The 14092-nt window shown below is 43.4% G+C and overlaps 1 protein-coding gene across 1 annotated transcript in view; it reads left to right on the top strand.

Annotated features, from left to right (window-relative positions):
* CFAP47 (cilia and flagella associated protein 47) overlaps positions 1–14092 on the top strand; it is a 315224-nt gene that overhangs the window by 73421 nt on the left and 227711 nt on the right. The window contains exon 33 of the mRNA XM_086766611.1: positions 3088–3283. Within this exon, the coding sequence (XP_086622737.1) occupies positions 3088–3283 (196 nt within the window). The remainder of the gene's footprint in view (positions 1–3087; positions 3284–14092) is intronic.

A 14092-nucleotide genomic window follows, 5' to 3' on the forward strand; every position in this document is an offset into this window, starting at 1 on the left:
CTGAAACTTTTGCAGTGTCTTAATATATTTCAATTAGGAAATACTATGTTAGAACAATGTACATTTTGTATTATTAAATGCTACAGAAATCTTTTCTTACAAATAAAGAAAACCCTTCCATGCTTTTTTTATTACCCTGGTTAGAAACACTTTTCACTAGAAGTACATAGTTGACTAGACATATACCCAAGCATGGTATTTATTATCTTATCGTAGAATGGAATTTTTAAGCAGGTAAACATTTTTATAATACCTATTCCTTTTAAGATATAATGAACTTGGTCAGTATAGACTTCTCAAATTTTATTAAATTTTATATTTACTGATGCTAGATAAATATTTTGGATGCCTAAATCATGTTTTTCAAAGTAAATCTGATACACTCACTAATGATCTGTAATATTGGTATGCTGAAAAAGAATTATTTACTTATTTCTATTCAAAAGGATGGAAAAGAAATGAAAAATATAGTTATTATCTGGGCTCGCCAGTAGAAGAAAGACATGGGCACACTGGAGTGTGAGTCCAGTTAAGGGTCACAAAGATAATTTGAGACTGGAGTATCTGTTATACAGGGAGAGACTGAAAGCTGAGACTGTTCAGCTAGAAGAGGAGAAGATTCAAGAGGGATCTTATTAATGCATATAAATAACTGATGGGAGGATGTGAAGAAGACAGCGCTAGACTCTTTTCAGTAATGCCTAGTGACATGGTAAGAGGCAGTAGGCATAAACTGAAATACAAGAAGTCCCATTTAAACATAAGAAACTTTTTTACTGTGAGGATGGTCACACACTGGAACATGTTGCCCAAAGGGGTTGTGGAGTTACCATCCTTGGAGATATCCAAAACTCAACTGAACATGATTCTTTCAACTCACTCTAGCTAGTTCTGCTTTGAGCAGGAGTTTTGGACTAGGCAGTCTCCAGAGATGCCTTCTAACCTCAACTATTCTGTGATTATTTACTGAAAAAGTATAATAAAGAATGACAAAAATTATATTAAAGAAGGTATGTAACAAAGATATAGAGTTGATCTAAAATTTAAAAATGAGAGAAATAGCAGAGAGGGCAACAGACAACAAACAGTATGTATGCATGGGCTGAGACAGATGTCCCTAAGGACACATGGGAACATGGATGTGGAAAAATGCCATCATAGTGATCGGAAAGCAAGTCACTCTTCTGTTTTTTCAATTTGCTGAATTATTCAGCAAAGGTAGATTTAGATTAGATATTAGGAAAAAAATTTTTTACAATGAGAGTTGTAGAGCACTGAAACAGGTTTCCCAGAGAGATGGTGGATGCCCCATCCCTGGAAACGTTCAAGGCCAGGTTGGATGAGGCTCTGGGCAACCTGATCTAGTCGGGGATGTCCCTGCTCCTTGCAGGGGGGTTGGACTAGATGACCTTTGAAGGTCCCTTCCAACCCTAACCATTCTATGATTCTATTCATAGCTACATGACAGACAAGCACAGAGCAGAAAAAACAAAAAATTCATAAAATGCGTGTGTGTTATTTTGTTTGGCTTTTGAGTTTGTTTTTTTTTTTCTGATGAGATGAAGTTCTAAAAAATAAGCAACTTGAAATGGCTTGATTCAGTCAGGTATTTTATTGGATTTATGTGGCATGGTTTTGGTAACAAGGGGCTGCAGGGATGGCTTCTGTGAAAAAATACCAGAAGCTACCCCCAGGTCTGACACAGCCAGTGCCAACGGACTCCAGGATGAATCTGCCACCGGCCAGAGCTGAGCCAATCAGCAATAGTGTAACATCTCTGTGATAACATACTTAAGAAGAGAAAAAAAACTACTGTGCAACAGCAGCAGAGAGGAGTGAGAAGATGTGAGAGAAACAGCTGTGCAAACACCAATGTCAGTGAAGAAAGAGGATGAGGAGGTGTTCCAGCTGCGAGAGCAGAGATTCCCCTGCAGCCAGTGGTGAAGAGGGAGGGGTAGGGGGAAGTTGTTCTGTTCTCTTTCTCATTATCCTACTTTGATTTTAATAATAAATAAATAGTTTTCCACAGGTTAAGTCTATTTTGCCCATAACGGTAACTTCAATGATCTCTCCCCATCCTTATCTCAAATCTCGAGACTTTCTTTCTTCTATTATCTCTCCCTATTCCCTCGGAGGGTGGTGGGAGTGAGAGAGAGACTGCAAGCCAGAGGTTGGTCCCGAGTGGGGCTAGACTATGACAATTTGCTTGGGTTTGTTGCTGTTGTTTTCTTCAGATTTGTATCTGAGGATGCTGATATCAAAGTTTGAGATTTCTTTTTCTTTTAAGATAGTTCTATGCAAATCAATGAAGTGCCATGGAGAAAAATCCAAGTATTTAAATTAAGTTAGCTCAGCCATCTCTGCTTGGAACTAGCTGATGCTGAACTGAAATGCTTCAGGGTTTAAAAAGGAATTTCAAAGTGACTCAATTTTTTAAAATTGTAATTAAATATGGGTGCTATAATTTGGATCTCGTGTACATTAATAGTTAACTAGGAACTCCATTGGTGACTGACCGCCAGTCTGATGACATTTTGTCCAGAAGAATACTATGAGAAATAGTATCAAAAGCTTTGCTAAAATCCAAACCCTCCACATCTGCTGGCTTCCCTTGGCCAACTGGATGGGTGACCTTGTCATAAAAAAAAAATTACTTTGGTTATGCGGGACTTCCCTGTTGTGAACCCATGCTGGCTGTGACCTCTGACTGCGTTGTCTTTCAAGTGTTTTTCAATAACTCACAGAATAGTCTTCTCCCTAATTTTATCAGGCACTGAAGTGACACTGATAGGCCTGTAATTACCAGGTCTTCCTTCTTACACTTCTTGAAAACGAGGACGACTTTTGCCAGTTTCCAGTTGACTAGGACCTCTCCAGACTCCCAAGACCATTTGGAAGCTTCAGTTTGCATTTTGTTTAAGGATGCAAAGGAACACTCTAAAACCTCAGCAAATCTATTCTTTTGTGTGTTATACATTTAAGCTCTTTAGAAAAACTTTTGAGTTTGAAGTGTTTTTTTTTAATAATTCAGCTTAAAATTGTTCTTTTTACAGTTTGTGCTTAAAAACATTTTTTTTTTAATTTCAGGTGTTTGTTCTTCCATGTGTTTCTTCACGTAATATCAGTGATCTGTTCAGCTTGGAAGGCACACAGGATATGCCAAGAATAAAATCAGAACCTTTATCCAGTAATATATATTCTCCACATGAACGAACCATCCTCACTTGGTTGAATAAACATTATGAGAAGAATCGAAAAACCGTGTGGAAAGATTGTCAAAAAGGTGAAATAAGTCTTTTGCTATACTCTTCTAATACTCCTTTTGTAGACCTTAAAAATTGTTATTCATAGAGATGTCATGACAACTTGCCACTGAAAGTATTTGCTGGGGGAGAAGTTATTGTCTATCCATACGTACTTCCCTGTGTTTCTGTGTTCCAGGATCAGCATCTTTTAACTTGCACTGCTCATGAAATATCTTCTGTGTTCTGTGTGTTCTTACAGTTTATAACTAGGCATAAAGGGTGAAGTGAGATGAACCTTCTCAGTTTCTTTTTTCCATTAATGATCTCAGGAAGGAAGTGCTAATAATAATCACTTTCTCTTCATTTTCCTGTCCTTAGTCACATGCAATTTTTAAGATTTGTGCTTATAGTCGTGTGTTTGATAGCTAGCTTTTCAGAATTTTTAGAATAAGTTTTGTATTGCCTTTACTCTAATGCCATTTAGGAAGGTAATGGAGACCAAGGTTGCAGATTATAAGTCTTGCCTTATTTGCAAGGACAATTTGACACCTCATGATTGCTTGAGTGAGGTTAGACAAAATGACCTGTGCCGTTTAAGACTGACCTGGGCATTTCATGTATTCAAATCTGATAAACTGTTGAACCAGCAATAATTATTACTTCTATTTCCTTGAATGATATCTATTTTGCTTCTTGACCCTAACTTCATTATCTCTTTCAGCATTTTGGATAGTTATTTAACATCAAGACAGGGCAGTCTGATGCTGATGAGGGAAGAACTCAAGAAAAATGGCTCATAAGCTGCATATGGAAAAGATTGGCTAGTGCCATTTTTACCTTGAGTGATTTCTGACCTCTCTGAATTATGGATAATCTATTTGCATATCATCTTCCATAAGGCTTATTTGGGCATATTCGCTACCTTGCTGTCGTAGTTCAGCCCCGATCAGGACCAGACTACGCAGTCTCTCTCTCACTCCCCCCACACTCTGAGAGAACAGGGAGAGAAAATGTAAGAAAAACGGCTCGAGGTTTGAGATAAGGGCAGGGAGAAATCCTTAAAGTTACTGTCACGGGCAAAACAGACTCGACGTGGGGAAAACTATTCATTTATTACTACAAACAGCAGGATAATGAGACAGAGAACAAGATAACCTCTCCCCACCCCTCCCTCTTCCCGAGCTTAACATTATCTCTACTACCTTCCCCTCCCGAGCGGCACAGGGCGGGAAGAGGGAATGGGAGTTGTGGTCAGTTCATCACATGTTGTTTCACGCCGCTGCTTCATGGTTGGGGGAAGAACTCCTCGCATTCCTCCCCTGCTCCGTTGTGGGGTCCCACCCCTACGCCACAGTCCTTCGTGGAACTGCTCCGGCGTGGGTCATCTCTTCCACGGGGTGCAGTCCCTCTAGAACAGCTGTCCCAGCAGGCCCTCCACAGGCCACAGCTGCCTTCAGGCATCCACCTCCCCCGGTACGGGGTCCTTCACGGGCTCCAAGTGGATCTCTGCTCCTCCGTGGACCTCCATGGGCTGCAGGGGGACAACCTGCTCCACCATGGTCGTCACCACAGGCTGCAGGGGAATCTTGGCCAGGAGCCGCATTACTCCTCCCCCTCACTTCTTCACTGACCTTGGTGTCTGCAGCCGTTCCTCACAACAGGCTGGTAGATGTCTCTCAGGATCTTTTTTACATCTTATTCACTTCTCATCTCCTCTCCACTTCTTGCAGCCGGGCTGGACCGAGTCAGGCCCAGTCAGCTGCCTGGCAAGAGGCCAGAGGGTGAGGCCTGCAAGGCCCACGAGGCCTGCGCCTCCCCCTCTGCACCTCTGCCCCCGCTCAGCTTCTTCACATCTTCTCTCCTCTCTCTTTTTTTTTCTGTTTTCCCCTACTTAAATACGTTATCGCAGAGGCGTTATCACGGAACATTCTGCTACCAATCGGCTCGGCCTTGGCCAGCAGCAGGTCCGCCCTAGGCCCGGCCGAGTCCACTGAACAAAAGGGGAGCGACTTCTAGCAGTTTCCTACAGAAGCTACCACCTTAGGCCCCCCCTCACTAACAAAACCACGACACTTGCATATGCTTTGAATAACTCACTGCTTTTCTCATTTTATCTGTACAGAAGCAAATTATACTACATATTCTCAAATGTCTTGAATAATTCTGCTGATAAGATTGAAAGGTCAGTATATACCCTGCATCCAATAGAAATAGATTTCTAGCTGTCAACTCATCGTTTGGGTCTGATCTTATGATTAACTCAGGGAGCTTCCCTAGCTAAAGTAATATGCCCTACAGTAAGTAAGTGGATTTGCAATGTATTATTTTCTTATTACTTGTGTCTAGTGCCTGCTTTAGTGGAACTGTCTTACAGTCACAAGCACTCTGCTCTGTTGGGTGTTATCTGAGTCCTGTGTATAGATGACAACTTGGAGACAGAATGGCTAGCTACCTGACCAGTGTTGTGGCTGACCTTAAATGCTTCATGTATATATTCCTTAACGCCACTGTCTGCTCCCTTTATTGCAGACTCTAGTAATACTTAGATGTCAGAGCGAGTTTAGAGGAGGGCTACAAAGATGATCAGGGGACTGGAGCACCTCTCCTTTGAGGACAGGCTGAGAGAGTTGGGGCTGTTCAGCCTGGAGAAGAGGAGGCTCCGGGGAGACCTTATAGTGGCCTTCCAGTACTTAAAGGGGTCTTATAAGAAAGATGGGGAGAAATTCTTCAGTAGGGCTTGTTGTGATAGGACAAGGGGTAATGATCTTAAAATAGAGGGAGGTAGATAAGGAAGACATTTTTACAGTGAGGGTGGTGCAACACTGGAACAGGTTGCCCAGAGAGGTAGTTGATGCCCCATCCATGCAAACATTCAAGGCCAGGTTGGGCGGGGCTCTGAGCAAACTGACCTAGTCAGGGATGTCCCTGCTCCTTGCAGGAGGGTTGGACCAGATGACCTTTAAAGGTCCCTTCCTACCCAAACCGTTCTATGATTCTATGTTGAGGTATAGCTAGCCTTGTCCTGGCCTCTGGGAACTTGGTGGAGAGAATATGAACGTCAAAATGCATCTTATCTAACATTATAAAATTTTACTTGAGTTATAATGTCTAAAGATGAGCGGAGTGAAGCAGAAATATAAAGCACAGATCTAGAGGAAGTGGACACTACTGGGCAAAAACCCCCAAATGTCTTAGTCCAAGTGGAATGTCTACTGATGATGCATTTTAAGGAGCTATCTACTGAAAGTGCTGTTTAGTTACTTAAGAGTGTGTAATAAATTAGAATATTAAAATGAGTTTGGCTTTTTAATAAGTTGTTATGTAGTTATCAGCAATTGTAAAGTATTTTTTTTTTACAATTTTTTAGTTCTAAAGGCCCCCAAAAATTGACACACAAAAGAACAATTAATTACAATATTGGGCTTCTTAGAAAATGAGAACTTCTATTAAATCATGCTAATAAGAGAGGTAACTCAGTAGGTTAATATATTCATTTGTGCAGACCTGATTGCAGATTTGACTCTGGGTCACAGGTTGTCCTGGTTTTGGCAGGGATGGAGTTAATTTTCCTCTCAGTAGCTGGTGTGTTTTGGATTTCATGTGTGAAGAATGTTGATAAACACCCTGATGATACGAGTTGTTGTGAATGAGACGAAGGACACTGTCCTGCTTTCCAAGTCTCGCTAATTTGCAGATGCAGGAAGCTGGGAGAAAGACAGACAGAATAATTGATCCAAACTGGCCAAAGAGAGTATTCCATGCCATAAACGTCATGCTCAGTATATAAGTGGGGGCTGGCCAGGGCGAGTATCTGCCTTCCTGGCATACATCTTTCTTCCTGGTTTTGCTGGCATCATTCCCTCTACCTTGCTGGCTCCCTTTTGCTCCTTTGCTTGCCGCTCGGTTTTGTTTCCATGATTGCTGCTCGGGACGGGCTGTATCGGTCATTGGGACATTGAGTGGTGAGAAAGCATATATTGTTCACTTCGTATATTTTAATATCATAGAATCATAGAATCATAGAATGGTTAGGGTTGGAAGGGACCTTCAAAGGTCATCTAGCAAGGAGCAGGGACATCCCCGACTAGATCAGGTTGCTCAGAGCCTCATCCAGCCCGGCCTTGAATGTTTCCAGGGATGGGGCTTCCACCACCTTTCTAGGCAACCTGTTCCAGTGTTCTATAACTCGCATTGTAAAGAATTTTTTCCTAATTTCCAATCTAAATCTACTCCCCACTATTTTAAAACCATTACTCCTTGTCCTATTGCAACAGGCCCTGCTGAACAGCCTCTCCCCATCTTTCGTGTAGGCCCCCTTGAGGTACTGGACGACCACTATGAGGTCTCCCCCGGAGCCTTCTCTTCTCCAGGCTGAACAGCCCCAACTCTCTCAGCCTGTACTCATACGAGAGGTGCTCCAGCCCTTTTATCGTCTTCGTGGCCCTCCTCTGGACCTTCTCCAACTGGTCCATATCCTTCTTGTCTTGGGGCCTCCAGAACTGGACACAGTACTCCAGGTGGGGTCTCAACTTATATTCTGTTATTATTGTAGTTTTCCCTTTTTGTTTTAGTAAATTGTCTTCATCTAAACCCACGAGTTCTCCTTCCTTCCCAATTCTCTCCCCCATCCCACTGGGGAGTGGGAGGGTGAGCGAGAAACTGTGTGGTAATTTGGGTTAAACCATCGCAGTCTTTTTGGCACCCAATGTGGGGCTCGAAGAGTTGAGGTAAGGACAGATCTGACTAGAGTGTGTTAAAGTTGTTACAAGTGCTCATTATTTTATTTGAGTCCCTGGTCACGATGTTGTACTACGTGTTCACATGGTTGTGTTACATCTATCCTAAGTTGCATCACATATTTCCTTTGGTGCTGTTTATAATTTGTCAGAAATGGATGAGAATTCTCATTTTGTTTTACTGGTCACTACTGGTTTATGATACGGTAACATCACTGGTTATGAAATCAGTCTGGTCCTTGTTTTTGGCATCGCTGGCAACTCCGTACTTTGGATGCCATTTGGTAAGAATTATTAATAATCGCACATCTTTCTTTTTCTCCCCGGAGAACCAATCTATGGGGAAGTCAGAGAAGGGTACCTTCCCCTATTCCTTTACCTTCCCTTTTTCTTTTGAGCGAGTCACATCAGCTCTCAAGAATTTTGAATATCCTTGGGATGTGCAAGCCAGCATACTCCTATTGCTCTGTCTCCTGAATGGGTTTCAGATTTTGTTTAGGATTAAACAACTATTTAAAAAATTCACCTGGAGATCTGCCTCGAGGTTGGAGAGGCAGGGGTGGCATGGTATGTGGGAGAAGACAGGCAGGTACCTAGAGAACTTCTCACCTCCAGTGGTCTGGAACTTCACTCCCAAACAACTACAGAATCCTGATGAAGTGATCGAATATTTGAAAGGAAAATATCATGGCTATTCTAAAGAGGCAAACCTTATCGCTTTGTGTTGGGCACTGGCTAGTATCTACCAAACACTGCTTAACGTTGTGCAGCACCCTCAGGAAGAAGGGAGGGAAAATCAACTGACCGATACCATGGCTACTCCAGCCCCAGCTACCGGCCCTGCGGCTACTCCAGCCCCAGTGACAGGCACTGCAGCCAAATCAGAGAACCAACCTGTGTCAGTATCAGTCGCCCCTGTACAGAAGAAGAAATCTTGGAAGCAAAAGTCAGCTCGTTTAGTAAGGGATGAGGAAAAACCAGGACCATCATGAGCGGAGGAGGAAGAAGAGAAACTCATAAGAGAGGAACTCATAAACGAAACTGAAACCACCCGATCCCTATCCCTGAATGAGTTGCGAGACATACAAAAAGATTTTGGCTGCCGTCCAGGCGAGCACTTTCTCACCTGGCTGCTTCGACGCTGGGATAATGGGGCCAGTAGCCTGGAATTAGAAGGTAAGGAAGCTAAACAGCTGGGATCCCTTTCTAGGGAAGCAAGCATTGACAAAGTGATTGGAAGAGATGCACAAGCTCTCAGCCTCTGGAGGCGACTACTGTCAAGTATGAAGGAAAGATATCCCTTCAATGAAGATATTGCCTATCATCCAGGCAAGTGACCACCATAGAGAGAGGTATCCAGTACCTAAGGGAATTAGCCATGCTGGAAGTCATTTATAGTGACCTAGACAGTGAGGAGTCACCCCAAGATCCAGATGAAGTCCAATGCACACGGCTCATGTGGCGGAAGTTTCTACGGAGTGTACCATCATCGTATGCCAATTCATTGGCAATTATGCTCTGGAAAGAGGGAGAGGGACCAACAATGGATGAATTGGCTAGTCAGCTCCAGCAATATGAAGACACTGTCTCTTCTTCCCTCATCTCAGCTTTGGAGAAACTGTCTCGGGAGGTCCAGCAGTTAAAAGAGGATAGGTCCTACTCCCTGCCCATACAGACCAGTATTTCAGCTATTAGGAGTAAACATTTCCCTGCTCAAGTGAAACAGTACACACAGTGAGGTACCCTGTGGTTTACCTTGCGTGACCAAGGAGAGGACATGAGAAAGTGGGATGGGAAACCTACCTCAGACCTAGAGGCACAGGTACATGAGCTGCAGGGAAAAATGATTGCAAATAGAGGTTCTCCCTGGAAAATTGCTGCTCCAGTCTCCAGTGGACAGTTCCGCAGACAGAATAGAAGGGCTGATCTTACCTCTGATCCTATGGAAGGGAATCCTAATTCATATTCACAGGAAGTGAGTGGCGAATACTAAGAACAGGATTAGAGGGGCCCTGCCTCCAGCCAGGCGGAGGAGAGGGACAACAGAGTTTATTGGACTGTATGGATTAAATGGCCTGGCACATCAGACCCACGTATAAGGCTCTAGTAGAGCCTTATAAGGCTCTAGTAGACACTGGTGCACAGTGTACCCTGATGCCATCAAGCTATAAAGGGGCAGAACCCATTTGTATTTCTGGAGTGACAGGAGGATCCCAACAGCTGACTGTATTGGAGGCTGAACTAAGTTTGACAGGGAATGAGTGGCAAAAGCACTCCATAGTGACTGGCCCAGATGCTCCATGCATTCTTGGTATAGATTACCTCAGGAGCGGGTATTTAAAAGACCCAAAAGGGTACCGGTGGGCTTTTGGTGTAGCCACTGTGGAGACAGAGGAAAATAAGCAGCTGGCCACCTTGCCCAAGCTCTCAAAGGACCCTTCTGTTGTGGGATTGCTGAAGGTTGAGGAACAACAGGTACCAATTGCTACCACCACGATGCAGTGGCAGCAATATCGCACCAACCGAGACTCCATAATCCCCATCCTCAAGCTCATTCGTCGAATGGAGAGCCAGGGAGTGATCAGCAAGTCCCGTTCACCCTTTAACAGTCCCATATGGCCAGTGAGAAAATCTAACGGAGAATGGAGACTAACAGTGGACTATCGTGGCCTAAATGAAGTTACGCCACTGCTGAGTGCTGCCATGCTGGATATGCTAAAGCTTCAGTATGAACTGAAGCCAATGTGTTTGGCTTCATATTGCCAATGTGTTCTTCATCACATCGATATTGCCACCATCGATATTGCCAATGTGTTCTTCATCCCTTTGGCACCAGAATGCAGGCCACAGTTTGCTTCCACTTGGAGGGGTGTCCAGTACACCTGGAATCTATTGCCCCAGGGGTGGAAACACAGTCCTACCATCTGCCATGGACTGATCCAGACTGCACTGGAAAAGGGAGGAGCTCCAGAACATCTGCAATACATTGATGACATCATTGTATGGAGCAACAGACCAGCAGAAGTTTTTGAAAAAGGAGAGAGAATAATACAAATCCTTCTGAAAGACTGTTTTGCCATAAAACAAAGCAAAGTCAAGGGGCCTGCAGAGATCCAATTTTTAGGAGTAAAATGACAAGATGAATGTCGTCACGTTCCAATGGATGTGGTCAACAAAATAACAGCTATGGCTCCACCAACTAACAAAAAGGACTTTCTTGGGCGTTGTGGGTTTCTGGAGAATGCATATTCCAAATTACAGTATGATTGTAAGCCCTCTCTATGAAGTGACTCGAAAGAGGAACGATTTTAAATGGGGCCCTAAACAACGACAAGCCTTTGAACAAATTAAACAGGAGATTGTTCATGCAGTAGCCCTTGGGCCAGTCCAAACAGGTCAAGATATGAAAAACATCCTCTACACCGCAGCCGGGGAGAATGGTCCTACCTGGAGTCTTTGGCAGAGAACATCAGGGGAGACTCAAGGTCGACCTCTAGGCCTTTGGAGCCAGGGATATAGAGGTTCCGAGGCCTGCTATACTCCAACTGAAAAAGAGATACTGGCAGCATATGAAGGAGTTCGAGCTGCTTCAGAAGTGATTGGTACTGAAGCACAGCTCCTCTTGGTACCTCGACTGCCAGTGCTGGGCTGGATGTTCAAAGGGAAGGTCTCCTCTACACATCACGCAACTGATGCTACATGGAGTAAGTGGGTCGCACTGATCACGCAGTGAGCCTGAATAGGAAACCCCAGTCGCCCAGGAATCTTAGAAGTAATCACAGATTGGCCAGAAGGCAAAGATTTTGGAATGCCACCAGAGGAAGAGGTGACACGTGCTGAAGAAGCCCCACCGTATAATAATTTACCAGAAGATGAGAAGAGATATGCCCTGTTCACTGATGGGTCCTGTTGTATTGTAGGAAAACATTGGAAGTGGAAAGCTGCTGTATGGAGTCCTACACGACGAGTTGCAGAAGCTGCTGAAGGCCAAGGTGAATAAAGTCAGTTTGCAGAGGTGAAAGCCATCCAGCTGGCTTTAGACATTGCTAAACAAGAAAAAATGGCCTGTGCTCTCTCTTTGTACCGACTCATGGATGGTGGCAAATGCTCTGTGGGGGTGGTTAAAGCAATGGAAACAGAGCAACTGGCAGCGCAGAGGCAAGCCCATCTGGGCTGCCGCACTGTGGCAAGATATTGCTGCCCGGTTAGAGAATCTCATTGTAAAAGTACGTCACGTAGATGCCCACATACCCAAGAGTCGAGCCACGGAAGAACACCAGAATAACCAATGGGTGGATCAGGCTGCTAAGTTTCCCAAGTGGACCTAGACTGGCAACACAGAAGTGAACTATTTCTAGCTCGGTCGGCTCATGATACCTCGGGCCATCAAGGAAGAGATGCAACATACAAATGGGCTCGTGATCAAGGGGTGGACTTGACCATGGACACTATTGCACAGGTTATCCATGAATGTGAAACATGCACTGCAATTAAGCAGGCCAAGGGATTAAAGCCTCTTTGGTATGGGGAACGATGGCTGAAGTACAAATATGGAGAGGCCTGGCAGATTGATTACATCACACTTCCACACAGGTGAAGATGAATTTTGTAGTTACTGCCAGGGGGCATTTGTCTGGATTACAGTTCTTTCTTACAATTTCACTTAATTATACTTTTTTGCTTTCAGAGAAGTGCAAGACTGAAACAAGAAGGCAGAGATTATATATGGTTTCTGTATGTGGGAAGTTACAGATACTGCCTTGCTATATTGATTTGTATATAGCTTTTTTTTTTGGTTCATGAGATGACAGAAGTAGCTTGGTGTATCCACTTGAGCATGTCCTTTTCTTTTGCTTCATGAGCATTGCTAAAGTTACAATAATTTTTTTTAAAAAGAGAAAATGTTGACAAATTGTGGACTTCGTAGTCTTAATCTTATACCTCTGCATTATAAAAGTTCTTGACTGTGGTGATCTTATACTGTTCTGTTCCACAGATGACCTGCCTCAATATCTCTTTGAATCCTCTGTTTTAGGCTTCACTTTCCTCTTTCTTTTTTTTTTTTACTGCCTCAAAGTGAATTGGTATCTATTACTCTGCTGTTCTTTCTGCTAAATGGGGCAGAGGATCTGATGACAAAGGACACAGAAAAGACTGAGGTACTCCATGTTTTTGCCTTGGTCTTTACTGGTAAGACTGGCACTGAGCAATCCCAGGCCCTTGAGCTGAGTGGGAAAGTCTGGAGCAGGGAAGACTTAGCCTTGGTGGAGGTGGATCAGATTAGGGAATACTTAAACAAACTGGACAAACACAAGTCTATAGGATCTAATGGGATGCACCAACAAGTTCTGAGGGAGCTGGCTGATGTCATTGTGAGGCCACACTGAGTAATCTTGGAAAGGTCAGGACAATCAGGGGAAGTTTGGAAGAGCTTTGGAAGACAGCAAATGTCATTTTTATCTGGAAGAAGGAGGATGAAGGGAGCAGCAGGCCAGTGAGCTCCATCTTGTTTCTTGGGATGGTGATGGAGTGCATAATCTTGGAAACCATTTCCAAACATATGAAGGACAACAAATTGTTTGGGAGTAATCCGCATGAATTTACAAAGGGGAAATCATGCTTAACCAACCTGATTGCTTTCCACAATGAGATGACTAGCTCAGTGGACAGATGGAGAGCAGTGGATGTTTTTTATCTCAACCTTGGTGAGGCTTTCAACAGCCTCCTGTAGCATCCTCATAAACAAACTGATGAAATACAGACTATATAAAGACGACAGGGAGGTGGACTGAAATTAGGCTGAACTGCCAGGCTTAATGGGTTATGGTCAGTGGCACAAAGGCCACTTGAAGGCTGGTCACCAGTAATGTACCTCAGGGGTCATTAGACCGAATTTGATTTTTTTATGATTGTACACTGAGAAGAACTTCTATATCTCAGCAGATTTAATATTCAGATATACCATTGGTCTTTTACATTTTATGATGTTAAGGTTAATTGTCAAACTTATATATTGTGGCATTTTAAGTCATGTTAGCCTTAAATTAGTCATTTAAACAGGCTTTTTCAGAGGAACAGTTAAAAGTGTCATAAGGAAAAATGTCAGTCAAA

This window comes from Chlamydotis macqueenii, chromosome 1 (genome assembly GCF_036417535.1).
Source record: "Chlamydotis macqueenii isolate bChlMac1 chromosome 1, bChlMac1.mat, whole genome shotgun sequence".
NCBI lineage: Eukaryota > Metazoa > Chordata > Aves > Otidiformes > Otididae > Chlamydotis > Chlamydotis macqueenii.